Source organism: Gymnoscopelus braueri (genome assembly GCF_963280865.1).
Source record: "Gymnoscopelus braueri genome assembly, chromosome: 7".
In the NCBI taxonomy this organism is placed as follows: domain Eukaryota; kingdom Metazoa; phylum Chordata; class Actinopteri; order Myctophiformes; family Myctophidae; genus Gymnoscopelus; species Gymnoscopelus braueri.
Genome location: NC_137608.1, coordinates 16478663 through 16498463, shown reverse-complemented (window position 1 = coordinate 16498463; position 19801 = coordinate 16478663). Strand labels below are relative to the sequence as shown.

The window sequence follows — 19801 nt, the reverse complement described above, 5'->3', positions numbered from 1 at the left end:
GTAAACACATGATCTACAGGCTGTAGATCATATGTCACACTAAACAAAAATGGTGCTAAATAGTGCTAAAAGTGGTTCTTTGAATCGTGACTACTAGACTCAGGTTCTGGCCGCTACGCTACCCTCACACCTACGTGGCACCACCGCCGATCCAACCAAAAAAAATCTCCATGAATTCAAGGCTTCATGGAGTGTGTAATTGATAGAAAATAAGTAATTTTTGGGTGAACCATTCTTTTAAGTGTCTTGTTCATGGACACGTTGACACATTGTTGAGGCCTGGGATTGAACCTTGGATTTAAGGGCTTGCTATTCAGGCTATATAGTGGGGTCCCTTAGCAAAATTATCGATATGAAGCTGATAATAGCGCCAAATTTTGCATGAGGCTTCTTTAGGACCTACTGATGGATTCTAGCCTGGGTACCAAACTTTATTTTGAATATTTTCCATACATTTAGGCTTATCAATATTCATTAAAAAAAACAGGCCGATTCACCTTTTGGCCTATAACTCTTGAACCGTAGGTCATAGCATCAAAAGTATTTTTTCCCTGGACTCCTTGGATCATGACGCAACTTTGCATATAGGTCCCGCCTCTTTTCCGATTTCAAGATTTTCCGCCATTTTGCGTTATCTTCAAAACACATATTTTGCTACTGCTCCTAAATATTTTGTCCAAAACTCACACAAATCGGCACACCCTCTGTCTTTGGTCATGTGATCAAGATTTATCAGTCAGAATTTGCATATTCCCTTCGGATTGGCTACGATTGGCTTCTGAAATTTGTGGGAGGGTCTGTTTGGAAAAAAATGGCACAAATCATAAACACAGCGTCCTATTTGTCCTAAATTCATATCACTGAGGGGCCATTAATAAACGTAGAGCCAATGCTATTTCACTTCCACCCATAGGGGGCGCAACAAATTCTACAAATGTCACTGTTTTTGCGCCAAATTAAGTACAAATGGTCTTGTGAGTCAAACATTTGCAATTGCAAAGTGGAGAACAGTCCAAATTTGATTTGCCACATTTGCAGGTGGAACAGTCCCCTTTACAAGAGCATTTGATCAGCTCTCTGCATGCTTTGGAGACTTCTGGAATTGTCATCCAAACTGGCACCCATGCCTCAGATTCCTTGGTCCATCCATACTCATGTGGGGAAGGAATAACTTGTTCTGTTTGTAGGCTGGTCGCCCAGATGCCTGCTTGATACACTGCCCGCTTAACATGCTGAAGTAGTGCATCTTGGGTGGGTGGCAGTTTCTCCATTGACCTATTCACATGACAGAAGAGTTCTTTTCTAGTCTGGTTGATGGAGCTCAAAGGACTAGATTTGTCATACAGGATAACCGTCAGTCTCTCAAGCTTCTGGAATTGCTGACCATCAACATTCAGCTGCTGGAAGGGATGTTTGGCCAGACTGACAAGTATCTCTGTGACATCATCATAGGCTTGCCAGGCATGCCAAGCTGACTTCTTACCCTTACTGTGGAAAGCAGATGTTGTGTCACAACCTGACAATGCATGGAACATAGGCAGAGCACGAGATTGTGGCTCCCCCAGAGATTTGCACATGTTGTTGATGTGGTAAAATCGGTATTTTTTGCCCATGCCAAAAGCCACCCAGATGTCAGCCAAAGGTTGAATCGTAACTAAATCATGGAACAAGCCTGCAAGGATCACGATGACATCAGTGTCCACAGTACGCACAAGGATAGTTGTTGCTCCTTGCTCAAGTGCATGCCGTACATGAACCAGAATCCTGGTGTCTGCCTCCTCATGATTGCAACAGGTCGATTCAACCTTTGGCTGACATCTGGGTGGGCTTTTGGCATGTTCCAGACACAACATCTGCTTTCCACAGTAAGGGTAAGAAGTCAGCTTGGCATGCCTGGCAAGCCTATGATGATGTCACAGAGATACTTGTCAGTCTGGCCAAACATCCCTTCCAGCAGCTGAATGTTGAGAGTCAGCAATTCCAGAAGCTTGAGAGACTGATGGTTATCCTGTATGACAAATCCAGTCCTTTGAGCTCCATCAACCAGACTAGAAAATAACTCTTCTGTCATGGGAATAGGTCAATGGAGAAACTGCCACCCACCCAAGATGCACTACTTCAGCATGTTAAGCGGGCAGTGTATCAAGCAGGCATCTGGGCGACCAGCCTACAAACAGAACAAGTTATTCCTTCCCCATGAGTATGGATGGACCAAGGAATCTGAGGCATGGGTGCCAGTGTGGTATCTGAACAGTGTGCAATTTAAAACATATTAAGAAATGATACTAAAGTAGAAACAGATTCTTATTAGAACAAATATACCAAAGCTAAAGTAAACACCATATATAAATGATAAGTTCTGTGTGTTGTAGACGGAGTCTGACTGTCTGCATTTTGGCCTATTCAAGTGACCCATGTTGTTTAGGAGAGAGCCTAGCCTGGCTAGGTGTGAAGTGTGATATACATCTCCATTGAGCTGCTAAATCAGGTAGAGAGACAGCAAGTCTACCATTTGTTTGGTCAACAGCCACCCACATGAACAGGCTGTAGGCTATTCAAATGTGGATCCATTGTGTTATAAGAGGGAGACTAAAATCTAACTCAGGACTAGTGCAGTCCTTGGCCGAAGGGCTGAGGAACAGGGGCTCTGCTCCTGGCTGTTTCTCTGAATGCTGTCTGTTTGTTGCTGACTCTGAATAAACACACTGGAGATTCTAGAACCTGGAAAACCTTGACGTCTCTTCTCTATTCTCCTCCATTTTATTACATCTAAAGCCTGCTAACCTGCAGTTTATGCTTCATAATACACGACACCAGTTTGGATGACAATTCCAGAAGTCTCCAAAGCATGCAGAGAGCTGATCAAATGCTCTTGTAAAGGGGACTGTTCCACCTGCAAATGTGGCAAATCAAATTTGGACTGTTCTCCACTTTGCAATTGCAAATGTTTGACTCACAAGACCATTTGTACTTAATTTGGCGCAAAAACAGTGACATTTGTAGAATTTGTTGCGCCCCCTATGGGTGGAAGTGAAATCGCATTGGCTCTACGTTTATTAATGGCCCCTCAATGATATGAATTTAGGACAAATAGGACGCTGTGTTTATGATTTGTGCCATTTTTTTCCAAACAGACAAATTTCAGAAGCCAATCGTAGCCAATCCGAAGGGAATATGAAAATTCTGACTGATAAATCTTGATCACATGACCAAAGACAGAGGGTGTGCCGATTTGTGTGAGTTTTGGACAAAATATTTAGGAGTAGTAGCAAAATATGTGTTTTGAAGATAACGCAAAATGGCGGAAAATCTTGAAATCGGAAAAGAGGCGGGACCTATATGCAAAGTTGCGTCATGATCCAAGGAGTCCAGGGATTTTTTTTTTGATGCTATGACCTACGGTTCAAGAGTTATAGGCCAAAAGGTGAATCGGCCAGTTTTTTTTAATGAATATTGATAAGCCTAAATGTATGGAAAATATTCAAAATAAAGTTTGGTACCCAAGGCTAGAATCCATAATAAAAGAGTGGGCTTATTGTCAGCAACACAGGAGTCTATCCCTGTTACAGCACTAGAGCCCCAGGAGCCAGATTGCTCAAATGCTGATTTGCCAGTTCCAGGATTCGATCATATGACCTTGTTGTTCAGAGTCGAGAGCTCTTCCAACTGAGCTACCCAGACACAAGAAACATTGCATATTGACATTACTCAGAGTCCAGAGATGTCAGCAATGATCACTTAAAATTTATTTCTGTAAAACTTTAGCTGGGAAGAGTTCCCCCCCCCACCTTTAACTATCAGGAAGCAGGGGAGGGACACGGTCCTCCGTGTACGTTGATGGCATGGGACTTGAACCTGCAAACTGTCTGTAGCAGAGGCAACCGATCAAGCACACCACACCACTGCGCCAACGCACCTTTGGGCCCTCAGCAGGTGTCTTCTAGTGCTTTTGACTTGCTTTTTTATATTTTGGCCTTGAAAATTTCAAAGTACTACAACATTGAAATATGGGACAACTGGGATTTAAACATGGAACCTCTGTGCTGAGAGTCTGATCACCATCTCACTACACCATCTCTAGGCAGGTGTCTCTTAATATTGTTGAAGTGTTCTTTTATATGTAAGCCTTCAGTCAGTTAGTAAAGGTGAAAAGCAATGAACCATGGAAGGACTGGGATTTGCACATGGCATCTCCATGCTGAGAGTCTGATCTTTAGACCACTACACCATCTCACCATCTCTCAGACCGCTACTAGACCACTACACCATCTCTCAGGTGTTATCGGACGGTCTGAGGTTGGCAGGTATGGTGTGCATGTATGCAACTGTTACATGAAAGCTGTGTTGTTGAGATGTTGATGTATGACTTTATCTTCTGTGGACCAGAACATATTTCCCTATGGAGACATTAAAGTAGGCCTATCTTATTATTTGATTATGAACTGGTAAATAACTCATTTTGTATGGAAAGCAATGAAGCATTTATATACACAAATGCTTTGCAAACATACATACATTCTAATGTAGGAAAATCTAGAACCTTTTTATATTGAACCTCTTTTGTAAGATGTAATGCATGTGCAATTCCATTTATGTTCAGCATTTCTTTTGTACATTTCTCAACAGTGGCCCAATACAACAGCTGTTGGTTTCACGTCTCTCTCTCACTTTACATATCATGTACTGAAAGTGAACATCAGCTTGGTTTCAGTTTCCACTGACAGTTTGCTACTGTATTACTTTATACCAGAACAATCAGTCAGGCACTTACAGTTTCTGTAAGTAGGCCTACAGAGATTACCTCTATCCCTCATCTCTTTTTTGTTTGATTAAAATGGATCCTTTTTTTTTTTAACATTGCAAATTGGTTAATTTAATATTGCTGGTATAAATATACATTTCTATTTTTGTATAGTTTTGTTGTGATGTGATTAATGTGTTCTATGCGAGTGTAACCTGTCTTCCAATTCAGTCAATGATGCAGCAGACACAGCTTAAGATCAAGTACTTTTACTGAGTTCTGAGTAAATAACACAGTATGTAAATACAGTATGTTGTCAGAGGCAAGTCAGTAGTTTCACTCTCCAACTCCTACAAGCTTGTATCTTCAAAGCTCAAAACAGAATGAAGGGATGTACAAAGCCATGTGAAGCTATTTACTTCCTCTGACCACACAGTGTCACCATTTACTCTTTTTTTTGTGTCTTTATTATAGATAGGACAATAGGCTGACAGGACATGGGGAGAGAGAGATGGGAGTGACACACAGCAAAGGCCGAGATTGGGACTTGAACCCGCGACGCACTGTCAGGTTACATAGCCTAGTTGCCTGGACTGCTACGCCAGTGGTCCAGGCCCACCATGTACTCTTTTGTGTATAATATTATTATAGGAAACAAGCATACATATTTTGGTGAACTTTACATGAAGAAACACAGTATATTTATCATGTGTTACACGAGCAACAACCCAGTTTAATATGTGGGTTCAAGTCCCATAACTATATTGGTTATAGAGTCTCATTTGTTGTATAACCAGATTTGTGGGGTTTGAGTCCCCTTGGTGGTGTGGGTTTGTTCGTACACTTTGAATTAAATGGTAAAGTGGCCATCTGGGAATCAGATTCCCCAGTTCAATCCTTGGCTCCTCCAGGCTTCGGGTTGGAGTGTCCCTGAGCAAGGCACTTTACTTTACCTCCAACTGTTCCCTGTGCGCTCACCAAGCAGCACACTGCTGGGTCAAATACAGTAAAGTAGTTTCCCCTCTGGGATCAGTAAATACCCTTTATTATGCATACTAAGCCAATACCAGGGATTCTGGTTCAATCTCCTCCCTAGACAGATAGCAACAACCGCAGAGTATGAGGTTAGGATTTTATTAGAAAGAAAAAAATAATACACAATTCATACATGTCAATTTACAGGCTGTAGGCTACATATGAGTAGAAAAAAAAACTCAAATACCTGTTATGTACACGAAATGTTTGCCTAATGGTGTGCTTATAAATACAATGGTTTTCACACTAGTCAGAGTTCAGTGATCAGCAATGCTTCAAAAGAGTTGTGGGAAAGGAAAAACAACACAACTACAACAACACACAGACTATAGACCTATAATAAACACTGGATGAATAATGAAATGAAGTGTCAGTGTCCAGCACTGGCAAACGTTCATCTGACTATCATATCTGTCTGTGCTGAGAGGATTCACATCCTCTGTATTTTAAGTGCTGAGATCACCATATAGTATGGTATTCTTGTTAAGGTATTTCATAAGTGTGATAAGACTTGATGTAGGGTGATTTCAGGTAATTTATACAGTAGTTGGTCTTCCTGAATATCCTTATAATGAGAGACCTGAATAGAGCACCATGTAATCGGTAATGAAAGACTTCATCGGGATGAGAACAAAAATGTCAACAAATGTCAACTCCCCTGCAGTTAAATGTTGTTATGCTGTAGATGGCACCCTAGAGCTTTGTCAGCAGCACACAGCGCTCGTTTCCCTGCATCTAGCTCCCGGCAATGGTATCCTAGATACATCCATGATGACACAGTAAACTAAGAGATAAAATGGAAAGATTCCACTACATAGGATGACACATTCTACTGTGCTTCAGTCTGTGAACTAAATCAATCTTCCTCCAACCAACTCAACCGACCGACCAATCAATCAAATCATTTTTCCAACTCCACCAAAAGGAGGTGAGAAGGATGCAGTTCACAACATCAGGACAGGGCCCCTAACAATGTGCAAAAATAAATATGAATATAGCTGCACATGAAGTGCCAACTCTGAGGAGACATCAATTAGTTTTCCTGAGAAGAAGGTGTAATTGATTTGATCAGTATCAGTACAAGGGAGAAAACCATCAACGTCATCATCTGATCTCCCTGCCTCCACAGGATGTAGTACATATGAAAGGTTCTGTGCCAAAAGCTCCTCATCATCACAACAACAGAAACCGTTGATTCAAATTCACCACAGCTGTACCCCAGTATTCACACATTTCTACAGCCGAAGAAATCCATGCCGACATAGCGAGGGTAACCTTCCAGTGAGTTCATGTTGACGGGATCAAACTTCCAATATTGTCTTCCGCGGATGAAGTGAGCGTAGCCTGATGATAGAGAACACAATTTAATGTTATATTCCTGGCTACTAATTGATGGCTGTCAATAAACATCTTAAATAAAAGTTATACCTACCAATAGTGTACCAACTTATACTACAATGAACTTTATTTATACATGTTGGATAACTAAACTGGAAACTCATCTATCCTTCTTGTTTATTAGAAGCTGTGAGGTGGAATCCACAGATCATATATCCCACACAGAGTGACACAGTACTGGTTAACATCTTACCATATACGTCTTTGAAGGCAGCATCAACATCATCAGGAATGCCAGCCCAGTCATGCATCCTGCGAGGGTAGACAGACTCGACACGATTCTCCCGTGGACTGAACTTCCAATAGTTGCCCGACTTAAAGAAGTACGTGTTGTAGTTGCTGTCCTGACCCCAGCGAAGGGATGCCTGGATATGGGACTCTGAGAGGCCAAGGCTCCTGATAGACTCTGGACCCCTGATTTGTCTTTCAGCATCAAACACCCAGTAGTTCTCACCTAGCAATGAGGAGGAGAATCAACACCAGAATACCTCATCAGAACATAGACATCAGAACTGTGTCCAACAGTATTTGCAAACAATTAAAAATAAAAATGTGTTATCGTAGTGGATAAAGAAGAATCCCCACAGCAGTGACACGTCATATTGAAGTTTCCTTGAGCAACGAAATGAGCAACGAAATAAAATAAAATAACTAAAGAATAGACAAAAGAACAAATATTACTATCATTCTAAATTTGAGGAGTGTCATGGAGACAGTAAATAAAAAATCACACCCAGTGTGAAGTGGGCGGTGTGGTCATCACAGTGGTCATCATAGTGATGGATTTTTGGAAGTGCATAATCCTATTTATAGGTTATTAATGTCATCATGTGTCTCGCTAGCCAATCACAGTGCTGAATAGAGTCAGCCAATAGAGTCAGCCAATCACAGTACAGCTGGGGGTGTTCTAATGAGCCAATCACAGTGCAGCTAATGAGGTGTCCCAACCCCACTTATAGGGGCGGCTACACCGCCCAAAAACTTTGGACAGTATTTAATGATGCTATAGGTAGAAGTAAAATGCCCACGACACCTTCACTTATTGAACTGAATGGAACGATTCAATACTAAACCATTTGACATTACAAACTACTTCAATAATTACTTCCTCAACGAAGTGAACACACTAAGAAATCAAATGATGCCTGTGAGCGGTGGGCTGACCAATTGTCCAAATAATGCCAAGCTATGATAAAAAATAATATTATGTGTGGTAAGGATTGTGCGTTTGAATTCAAGCATATCAGTGTTGATTATATGGTGAAGCAACTTCACACAATTAAGTGTGATAAAATGTGTGGGTTTGAAAATATTGATGGCAGACTGCTTCAGTTATCAGCTAAACAAATTGCTAAGCCTGTAGGCCATATTTTAAATTTATGTTTTAAGGAATGTGCTTATCCTCATTTGTGGAAGATTGCAAAGGTTACTCCTCTGTCAAAAAACTGTAGGAAGCCATTTGCAGGTCCAAACAGTAGGCCTATCAGCATTTTACCTGTCTTGAATAAGCTTCTGGAGGGAATTATGTTTCAGCAGATCCAGCAATACAAAGAACGTTACTCTACAAGCACTGCACTGACATGCCTTACTGATGAGTGGTTAAAACAGATTGGCATGAAGTCAGTTGTTGGGGTGCTGCTGTTGGATTTCAGCACAGCCTTTGACATCATAGACCATGAGCTACTACTCATGAAACTATCGGTGTACAGATTAAAAGATTCTGCTATTGATTTATTGAAGGGCTGTTTAGTGAACAGGCAACAATGTGTTATGTTCAATGGCTCCCTTTCAAATATTGAGACACGTCAGTGTGGAATTCCTCAGGGAAGCTGCCTAGGCACTCTTCTCTATTCTATTTTTGTAAATGATATGCTATATTTATAAAAAAAAATGCATGAATTGAAATGAATGAAGGGATTCATGCGGATGATTTGATTATGAATGTAATGTCAGAGAGCATTGAACACGTTAATAATGTGCTTCAACTAGAGTTAATGCTGGTTTCTGAATGGATCATGGAAAATAAGCTGAAGTTGAATGTCTTAAAAACTAAATGCATGGTAATAGGCCCTAAATATGCTGTCAGGAGAGATCAGAAATTAAGCCTCTCTTTGCAGGGTGCTACTATTGAGCAGGTTAAAGAAGTCAAACTTTGGGTGTCACGATTATTGACGAAACACTGTCATGGTTCACTCAGATTAATAATACATGGGTGAAAATGAGTAATGGCATCTCTGCCATTAGAAGGAGTGCTCATCTGCAAACTAACACAACAATTAGACTAGTCATACAATCTCTAGTTCTGTCAAATCTAGACTACTGTCCTATTATCTGGTCTAGTGCATCAAAGCAAGAACTTGTTAAACTTCAGCTTGCTCAGAACAGAGCTGCAAGACTAGCAGAGTAGTGTGGATGCTATGCATGCCAAGCTGTCATGGATGAGGGTGGATGAGAGACTGGCATGCAGCCTTATGCTGTAAAAGAACACTCATTCATAGGTGTCATTCAGGATAAGTGCATCAGGTTGCTGTCTAAAGTTGTTCTAATTTGGTTTGCATACCAGATGGCTGGAGTTTACCACAATATATTGAGTTGAGAGTCAAAAAGTCTAGCCAATCACAGCTAATTCAATTTAGTAAATTGCACTGAAATTGACAATATTGCCAACAGTAAACCCCACTCATCTAGCACAGCAAGGAGGATCAAACAAACATCAATTACTTGCATACATTATCTGATCTACACATGTAAGTGTGATTGAAATATTTACATGAAAGACTTAAATGCCATAAATCCAAAGTCTGGTGTTTAGTTTAAGCTTGGTCATTAACATTCTTTCAAATTGTTATCCTTGGCTACAAGGATAAGATGTGTGACTTGTTATGTTTATCCTGCTGTGTAAATGTCCTGAGGCTCACTTGATCCATCTCTACCATTTAACCATAAAACCACATAACAGCAAGGTAGCATCTCCAGTCGCCCACCTTGAAAGAACCAGATATTCCCTGACTGGTCTTCAAAGGCGGCATCGATGTTGTCTGGAATCCCCCGCCAGTGACGGCTTGCCAGTGCAGGGTAACCCCGCTCCAGCTGCCCCTCCCTGATGCGCCACACGTAGCCTGCCTTGAAGAAGAACAGCTCCCCTCGGATCATAGACACGGCATCAAAGTCCGTCTGGCAGGCATCGGGCTGGAAATGAGACAGATCACTTGTTCACTTCCGAACACTGTAACACACACCAATGTCGGGGTGGTTGCTGGTACTTTCATTTCAGATGATATTATGTTCAGGTATGGTTTTGTTTGTGAGCAAAAAGGAACCTCAGAGGGAGATATTGGAGTTTGAAAATGTTCCCTTCTCACCTTATTTCACCCTGAAAAAAAAGAAAGAAAAGTCAAAAAGAAAAAGAAAAAAAAAAAGAAAAAAAAAAATTATGACGCATTTATATTAATACCAGGTTGCTCTGTCCAGCATCCCCGCACGGAACCAAATGGACCCGTGGTCCTGTACCCTTTCGCTGGCGGAGTAACAAATCGATGTTGGAGGCGGCGCTGTGTGTGTGTGTATGAGGAGTCAAGTCAATAGTTTGTTTGGTGGCGACGACCACACTTTTTTAAAATTTTTGGTGGCGACGACCACACTTTTTTTTGTTCTGGGCTATGATCCCATAGCATGGGAGGACGCCCGTCGTTCAGAGTATGGGGAAGTCTCGGGGAAGTCTCCCCATTGGCTTAAAGGATTGAAGGACAGCCAATGATGAAAAGGTCGCTAGTTCAAGTGTTTAGAAAGTGTTTAGAAAATGTCGAGAAAGTGTTGAGTAGTTGATCAGTCTCTTCCTAGACCAGGCTGCAAGCAACCTGGTAAAAACAAGAACAGTTTATTTGTACAACATACCAGAGTGGCCAGAGTGCGGTGGTAGAGACAAGTTGGTTAAAAAAAAGTAGATGTCATTATTCATTTGACCTTTGGTCATCTGTCCAAGTGCAATTTCAGAACCGTACATTATAGGGAGTTGAGTGTGCCCTAGTCATAGCAGGAAGATTTATGTCCAACCTTCCCCCCAATAAACCTCAGCCAGGGACTATACCGTCCCACCGCCTACCTAGTCGTTTTACAGCTCCTGGTCGTGAACTTTGAAGATACCTCACTGAAAATGTGGGTACCAAATTAACCCCTAACTTCAGTCTGTCCCCCTTCAGTGTCAGCAATGTCACAGATGCACACAACGCTTGGCTGCTAATTCCAGAATGCATACCACACATTTTTTATCTGTGTATTGGCTCTGGAATAATTCCAAAAACGTTTATACCTTTACATATAAATAGAAGTGATAAAACTAATTTAAATAACTATCATCCTAACTCCAAACTATTATGCTGTTTAGATAAATCCTGGAATATGTGGTAAATAATCAAATCAAGTCATTATTTTCTGTTTTCTCTGCTTAGCCCATTCCAATCTGGTTTCATATCCAGGCATAGCACTGCTACTTCCCTAGTTTTAAATGACATCACTTTAGCTCTTAATAATAGAAAGTCCTTTGTTAAGGCGTGTTGATTCTATGATTCAACATTCATGTCTGTCTAGCGTTGGCCATGACACTGTTGTCAAACTATGCAATTTCCACCTGAGATATTGTGTAATTTTTACCTTGCCCCTGATTGTGACCTTGTACTCTGACCTTTTAAGCCCAATAGTTGATGATACATGACCATGATACTGACATTGACACATGACCATGATACTGACATGAAACTGACCATGACTAACCATGATACTGACATGATACTGACATGAGTGCAGTGTTATACTGTAGTTAATTTACCCCCATGTGACACTTCTCAGCCAATCAGAATGATGTACTTGCAGAGGTAGTCGGTTATTTTTCAGAGCAATGGTATAAATGCATTCCTCAACCCAGCCTTTATTTACCCTGGGTGAGGGGAGTGACAAAAGGACAGAGAGGGTAATAAGCTTGCAGTGATTGGTCAGCTGCCGTGACTTCCCTAGAGGTTATACAACAGCGGACAAATCAATACGCTGGACTGGCACCACGAGTGACTTTTCTACTTAATGAACTAATCCCGTCAAACATGAATAAAACGTAGGCGCCAAACACGTTTCCTGCAGATGGATTGGTAAACGCAAATTTCTTATTGTGTTTGAGAATACATCAGGCTTGGACAATTGCAATCTATAATACTTTTGCCAAAATTGATACATAACACTTTAGAATAGAGCCTTCTGACTTTCATCCTCACCGTTGTAATAATGATCTCATTGGTCTCTGGATTGACAGGAGGTGGGGGCGGAGGAGGCAGGACTTGTGGACGTTTGCCGTACAGGTGCTGGATGCCTTGCTTGTCGTCTTCACTCAGCTCCAGGGGATAGGAGAAGCTGTAGTAGGCAGACATGACAGCTCCAGGCTCATTGGAGTGCTGAAGGCCCAGGACATGCCCAAACTCATGGGCAGCCACCTGGAGAAGGTCTGTACCTGCACCGGAGCAGGGAGAGGGACAAACCTCAGAGGATGCACAGCCACAGCCTGCCATTACAGGCTTGATCCCTGACCCTACTGGTGCTTTCATGATGCCACTCTTCTTCATCAGGGCTTAAGTTGAACCACTTGAACCCTAGCATCCCTACTCTGGGGGGCGAACAATCAGCAAAAATAACAGAACCACAAGCTCACAACATGTCACGACGCGTTGTGTGGTGAGCTTGTACCTCTGCTATTTTTAGTGAAAACATTTGATGTAAAGGCACATAAATTTACTAGAGCACTATAGAGCTCTGGGGGACTCCGGTCAACTAATAAATAAATGGAAAACATTGTAAATGAATTATTTGTTTTTTTCATATGTCTGGAGTACAACAGTAGCTGGGTGGAGTTTGCCACATGGGATGATATCATAAATGCCAGAAAGTTAAGAATATTTCAAGTCTATTTAGTGAGAAGCAACTGATCTGATATCTGTCCTATATACCTATATACTGACATGGTAAAAAACAAAACAAATATTTGGTGTTCTGAGGAGATTATATCAAATAGCATATCAGCAAATTCCTTTATATTTGCCTCATGTCAGCATAACAATGAGGCTGGCAGCCAGATCCTGTACTTACTTACTCATTATAGCCTCTCAAACAAAGGCTTACCCATGTTGTTGCCAACGGTCCATGACTCATCGTAGTCAAAATGGATGTCCCCCTGCCTATGTGTGTTGGGGAAGAAGGCATGGGCTAGAATGCCTCCAGGACCATCAAAAGGAAGACTGTCTCCATGCCAGTACCTAGTGTTACATTAGAAAAAATATCTTAAAGGAATACTTCACCCCCAAAAAGAAGATCTTTGTATCAGTTATTCACCCCGTGTTGCCTTGTATTTCTTGGCCTTTTTCCATTGCCTGCTTGCCTGGGCGAGAATGTGCGTTTCGATCAACATGCACGCGCTCATCCAGGCACGCTACTTGTTTGTGTGTGAGACCGTTTATACAGAAATGCATTAAATAGTTTGTGTGGCACAAAGATGCATGTGTTTTGGAAGCACTGAGCATACAACTGGATAAATGGACTGTAAGCTACTTGTACAAGTTATGTGACAGTTTACAAACGGATGTTTTGATGTGTTACTTTTGTTGTTAAACTTGCCCGCTGAATTCATCAAATTCTCTCAGTTCTTTGTTCATTGTGGAGGCAAGTGAGGAGATTTTTTTTTCTTCTCCAGGCATTCAAGGCAACATGGGGTGAGTAATTGATATAAATATTTTCATTTTGGGGGTGAAGTATGTGGGTATTGCATACTAGTCTGGCTAACACAACTCTGCACTCCTTTGATCTTTAAACGAACAAATAGGGAAGAAACAACTGTATGACTGTCCCAGCTGTTTGTTGTTATTTGTTCTTCTTGATTTAAGAAGATGACATTGGTCCCGCTGTTTGTCATTACATTCATTCCTGAGGATTGCCTTGTTGTTGCTGCTTGGTCTTCACATATTTACCCACCCAACCACCCCCACTCTCTCTCTCTACCCCTGAACCCACAAATAAGCTCTATCAACATATTTTGGATTTATGATGAACTTGTTCCTTCTTGTTTTCAACTCTTGTTGTTAATCTGTATTTCTGCCCTTTGTTCCCGTAAAGCACTTTGTGGCAAACCTCTTTGTTAGAGGCACCTCATAAATATGTTTGACTTGATTCTGCTAGCCTAAGCTCTCTAGCTTTGCTTACACACGAAAAAAACATCTCCACCTTGTGAAGTCAATGACGATGTCAGCCTTTCCACTGCGAACCTCAGTGAAGGTGAGGGGTGTCACATCACTCCACACTCGCAGAGCTTCCTGCAACACACGTCGCACCTTGTCCTCGGTCATCTGCCAGGGGAAACGCACAACCCTGTGGATGATGCACACAGATGTTACACTCACACACACACGCACGCACGCACGCACGCACGCACGCACGCACGCACGCACGCACGCACGCACGCACAAACACACAAACACACACACACACAGAAACTGTAGATGCACAACAGGGACCACCGACCTTGCAGGTGTCGCGCACATCTGATATGAGGTGTGCTGTTGCCAGCGCCCCCAGGCTCTCTGAGATAACACTGTATCATGGTCTTCCTTTTTTCCTCTTAGGGTAAAACCACCCAGTATGATAACTGAGAAACACCCCCCATGTATCATAAACAGGCAACAGACATCACTCATATACAGTACATTTATGGGGCCTTAATGCCTTCTTAATAATGACTTCATGCCAAAATGTAAACAGCAGTAAAATGGATTACGACTGCTGTGTGGGGTTCCTCGTGTTATGCTGTTTATTATAGTAAATAGTGTAAAGTGGATGATATTGTTATTCCTATTGACTGAAATACCCCCGACTTGGCCCAACAAACAAAATTGGAAGACACAAACACAAATGTTTGCGGGTTGGTCTAGGGGGGTCTTGGGGGTTCATTGTGATCTGAGGACCTCAGCTGGTTACACTCTCCTAGTGAAACTTCTCAATGTCAGGTTAAAAGAGGTGGCTGTTGACAGCTGGCTGGTGTATCAGAGGGTCCTCAACTGAGGTTCTCTCTGACAAATTATTAAGAAAAAAAAAGGACTTTGCTACTTGAACTGGATCCTTTTGAGGTGGTGGAATGGCTCAGATGTATTCACATTCAGCTTGCTGGATCACATAATACCATTGAGCAGAGGGTTTGTGGTTCACGTTCAAGTGCCTTTCTAGTGGCCATGTGACCGGCTTTGGTTACACCTGCATTAATAGCCATGTTTCCTGTCTTTCAGCAGCTACAAGCTTCTTACACGCTGAGCGGTAGCAAATATATTAAGTAGAAGCTAAACATACCTGGCAGGGTGTGATGAATTAAATCATATCTTGTAACTTTTATTTACCCAGAGAAGATTTGCTGGGCATAATACGTATGTTAGACACCGTCTATCATGGTGTGTTGAGGTTTATGAGTGCTCATAAAGCTTTCTCCCACCATTGTATCTTGCATGCTAGAGTGGACTGGCTTTCTCTGTGTCCATACATAGACTATGCCATTGGTGTGTTATCATTTCAAAGTCCATTTTTGGCTTTCATTTCTCCTATTTGCGCTGCTGCAGAGCACATACAGTATCCCAAAAATGGAATGGAAGATGTTGTTTTTGACAGGACTTGTTTTTGCAGTCCGTTCCCAAGGTGTAAATTAAAATGGGCCATGCCTCCTAGCCCGGAATTCTCTGTAGACAAAGTTAAGAGCTGGTCCGATCCCTCTTGCAGGATTTCAAATACCTGTTAAGCTCGCTCGTTTCATATTGCATGTACAGTATGTGGGCCCCAAGAAGGCGAAATCCTTTCTTAAGTGTGTGTGTGTGTGTGTGTGTGTGTGTGTGTGTGTGTGTGTGTGTGTGTGTGTGTGTGTGTGTGTGTGTGTGTGTGTGTGTGTGCGCGTGTGCGCGTGTGTGTGTGTGTGTGTATCTTATCTTATCTTACCCTTTCTTATCTTAATTTAAAGTTTTATCTTAGAGAGTACTGAGCTGCGGTCATGATTTATGCCAGTTATCATTGTGACTAGCCTGCTGCAACCCTCCTGATTTCGTGTATAAAGGGGCGGGTGTATAGAGCCGGCGAGAGACTGCGCATGATCCCATTGGTTCACCGATCTGTCCGTCAACCCCCGCCCCGTTAACACAACATTACGAGCGACGCCCACTGCACTCTGGTTGGTTGGGAAATGAAACACTTCCTCATACACAGTACAGGCTATGGTTGGGCCAGGCTTTTATTTTTTAGCAAAACTAAGCAATAAAAGCCTGGAGATCGAGGCTACATTGTGACTGATAATTTACCTACAGTATATCCAGCATCCGTTTTGTGGCAACAAAAGCCCTTTCTCTGTCTCTCGTTCTTTATATTGTATAAAATAAACAATGGCTACAAGGAAAGTATTCATGGGAGACAGACAGAAAGCCAACTGCGCCAGCATAGTATGCTGTACTCTCTGTTGTGGGACTCAGATGAAAGAAAAACATCACATTCTTCAGATGCAGTATTTTTAGACACTAATTTGAAGAGTTCGTTTCGTTACAGGACCACAATGGAAACAAGCCCCTAGGGCTTTTTGTGGTATCCTTTTAACAATCTTCGTAGACCGTACCTTTGTACAATCTGCAAACTGTAAATAAAGTATTCAATCAATCAATCAAAAAGTTTAAAGAATGCGGAGAAAGGTTCATTGTTCAGTATCTTTAAAACACATATAATTCCGCTTGTGCTATCACTTTAAAGATATAGGTTTTAGGATATAAGTTACCTGTTATCCTCTAATAATTGCCATATTTTTCTTTTCTTTTTTTGTATTTTGAGCCATCCATCATTTTACCAGAGTATCTGTCACTTTTTACAGATGGTGGATCTTATCTCTGCAGCTTAAAGCTTTGTATGTCTTCTTGGCACTGGGTATATCATGACAACACACGGCTCAAATATGGCTTGAGGGCTATGATGACAAGTAACCAAATAAATCATAAAGAACGGAATTTTCATGAGTGGAAACTCCTTTTATAAAAATATCCTGCCAATCAATTATATGAGCAAATATAACTCATCTCGCCATCTTTGGCTCAGCTTCAATAGCGCAAACCATATTGTACCCCAATATTGCTTTTGAATGCACACTGTTCAATGCAAGTAGTATGTACACTGAGTACATTATCTTTTGTATGTATTGCACCATACAGTATGTGACAACCCCATGACCCTGTAAAACTATGTGGATATTGTGTATATGGACAAATTTCACTGTTATTATTTATTAAAAAGAGTGACTGATACTTAAATGGCACTACAGTATATTGTTAGTCTCATGGCATAATTGCCTAAGTCATCTTTAGGCAATAAACATTTTAAACATTACTTAGGCTGAAAGTGATTTTGGAATGTAACAAGCATTTTGATAGGCTGAGGACATACAGTAGGCAATAAGGCACAATGCAGAAGCAGTGCTAGGAGAGTAGAGTTAGGCAGAAATGTAAATTCAACCAAAGAATTACGTATGCAATTATGCTATGAGACTAACGATATATTGAATAGAATAGTGTACTGCAGAGTTGAGGGCTATGAGTGATACATACTTGTAGGTGAGGTCGGTCTTGCTCCAACGGCCTCCATATAGGACGAAGCGCCTTTGCCTGTGTTTTCCTTTGTAATGGACCTCCTTCTGGGTTGGGAAATCTGGAACGCCACAGCGTGGTCGATTCCACATCTCGCTGGTGTTGGTTGGCGAGCTCACCTCCTTCACCAAGTCCTGGGCATGGGCAACCCTTCCTCGCTTTTTCAGGTCATGGAACTTCTCAGACATGTGGATCAGGCCCTTCAAAACACCAGCGTTTATGATCAACATTCATATCAGAGACAGTATATTTTAATAGACAGTGTGTCAAGTTATAGTTGTGATGTTAGGCACATATAGTTGGTTGGTCAATAGGGTATCTACAGTACAGAGATATGGCTGAGACTTATCAGTCAGGATATTTTCCGCTCTGTCTGGGTCAATCACATCCTGTTAACAATTGTCAACTGCATAATATAATGTGAAACTGGCATTTGGGCAAGAGAAGGAGAAAAAAAATAACATTATCATTATTTCTGAACTGAGGCAAACATTTCAGTAATGAGGTGGGGGAAGCATAGTTTTTCATTTCATTCATTGTAAAATGTACATGGTCATAGCAACACAGAGACTTGTAATCAGGTCAGTGAGCCATGTTGTTTTTTCCTCCGTTGTGTGGGTCCCAAAAGACTATCACTGTCCCATATCCCTCTACCTCTTAGAGTAAATATCCCCCTGCCAAAATGAGAGGAAATGGCTTTGCTTATTACATCAGGAGAAAATTACAGAGGGTGGCTCTACTGACCACAGTGTTTCACCATGCAGCTTCTCGTGTGGCACCAACCAAAGCTTCCGAATTGCATCTCAAGTTTTTACAGTTCTGGTGAGCTTTGGGCTGTTCCTTAAATTACAAAATTGCCTGCATATCCTCTTCTACTGCTGAACGTGCCCCGTGGGATGTTGAACCGTGATGGTGCAATGGGTTGCAGCACGTTGAGGTGGAGGCATTGTCCCACATGGAGAATGTGTCTGGATTAATTCCCGGGTGTGTTTTTATTATGGTCTGAATCTGAAGTGACCCACTGTCCCTCGGTGCTGTGGGGCTATACTGCTGTGCGGTTACAGGCCACAGAGAACAATACCCAGCAGGATTCATGGAATGTGCTCCACAGTCCCGACCACAGAAGTAAAGGGGCTTTACAGTGAGTGATGGACCTTGATCGAGGGAGAGACGCACACCTCTCTGAGCCATTGCCCCCCTTCCACCCCCTAGCCGCCATCTCCATTAGAGTGGCTCCACTGTTCTTATTGCCTTTTAAGTTTCACTTAGTTTGAAAGATACCTTGACATTTTGGAATTTCAGCTTTTTTCTTTTTCTTTTTCAACAGGTCACATTAACGAAAAAGGTTTTCATATTTGTCAGCAAGTTTCCCTGAAATGAATAGTTAACTCGTCCTTTCACACTGAGATTCAGGCTTTGCACTGACCATCAATTCAGGATGCAATATAGCCAACTAAAGTGACATTACTCTTCCATTAAAGCTATTCCTTGTATGTGACTTTGTTGGAACTGGAACACACACTTTTAGGTTCAACTTCAGACCCATTGGCTGACAAACAGGGACTTTAACCTTGGCACCCCCAATTTGGGCATGTCGTTATAGGCAAAACATTAAAAAGTCAAAGTCTACAGGCTCATAACATGTAACGATGCAACACATTTGGAGCTTGTAGATCGCCTATTTTTTGAATATCTGAAATATAAAATAGGGAATAGGTGGTTAAATAAAGGGGCAGCTATAGCTAATTGAGTCTCATGGTTTTGATGTTGAAGAAAAACAACTGGCTAAAATTGGCATGTCAACATATCCCTTTCAGCAGAGTTTTAGCTGTGGTTTCTAACAGACTGATCCCAATCAGTAAGTTGAGAGGAGTATTGGCTTTCAGGGTTGTAAAACACGGCTAATTCTAAGCAGTAGGTGCATGTGGTCTCCGCTGTCGTTTCA

General features: G+C 41.7%; 2 protein-coding genes across 3 annotated transcripts in view; one reads left to right on the top strand and one right to left on the bottom strand.

Moving 5' to 3' along the window:
- Positions 1 to 5856: 5856 nt before the first annotated feature.
- The window catches only part of mmp11a (matrix metallopeptidase 11a), an 18134-nt gene continuing 4189 nt past the window's right edge, over positions 5857 to 19801 (bottom strand). Inside the window, exons 2-8 of one of the 2 annotated variants that reach the window (XM_080434355.1) lie at positions 17818 to 18056; positions 14429 to 14572; positions 13334 to 13467; positions 12436 to 12668; positions 10159 to 10363; positions 7368 to 7628; positions 5857 to 7120 (exon numbers count right to left, since the gene is read on the bottom strand). In XM_080434355.1, the coding sequence (XP_080290481.1) occupies positions 7002 to 7120; positions 7368 to 7628; positions 10159 to 10363; positions 12436 to 12668; positions 13334 to 13467; positions 14429 to 14572; positions 17818 to 18056 (1335 nt within the window). In that variant the 3' untranslated portion in view covers positions 5857 to 7001. The remainder of the gene's footprint in view (positions 7121 to 7367; positions 7629 to 10158; positions 10364 to 12435; positions 12669 to 13333; positions 13468 to 14428; positions 14573 to 17817; positions 18057 to 19801) is intronic. The other variant, XM_080434356.1, reaches the window with a different exon arrangement.
- gstt1a (glutathione S-transferase theta 1a) overlaps positions 13474 to 19801 on the top strand; it is a 27435-nt gene continuing 21107 nt past the window's right edge. Inside the window, exon 1 of the mRNA XM_080434357.1 lies at positions 13474 to 13920. The gene's annotated coding sequence lies outside the window, so the exon portion shown is untranslated. The remainder of the gene's footprint in view (positions 13921 to 19801) is intronic.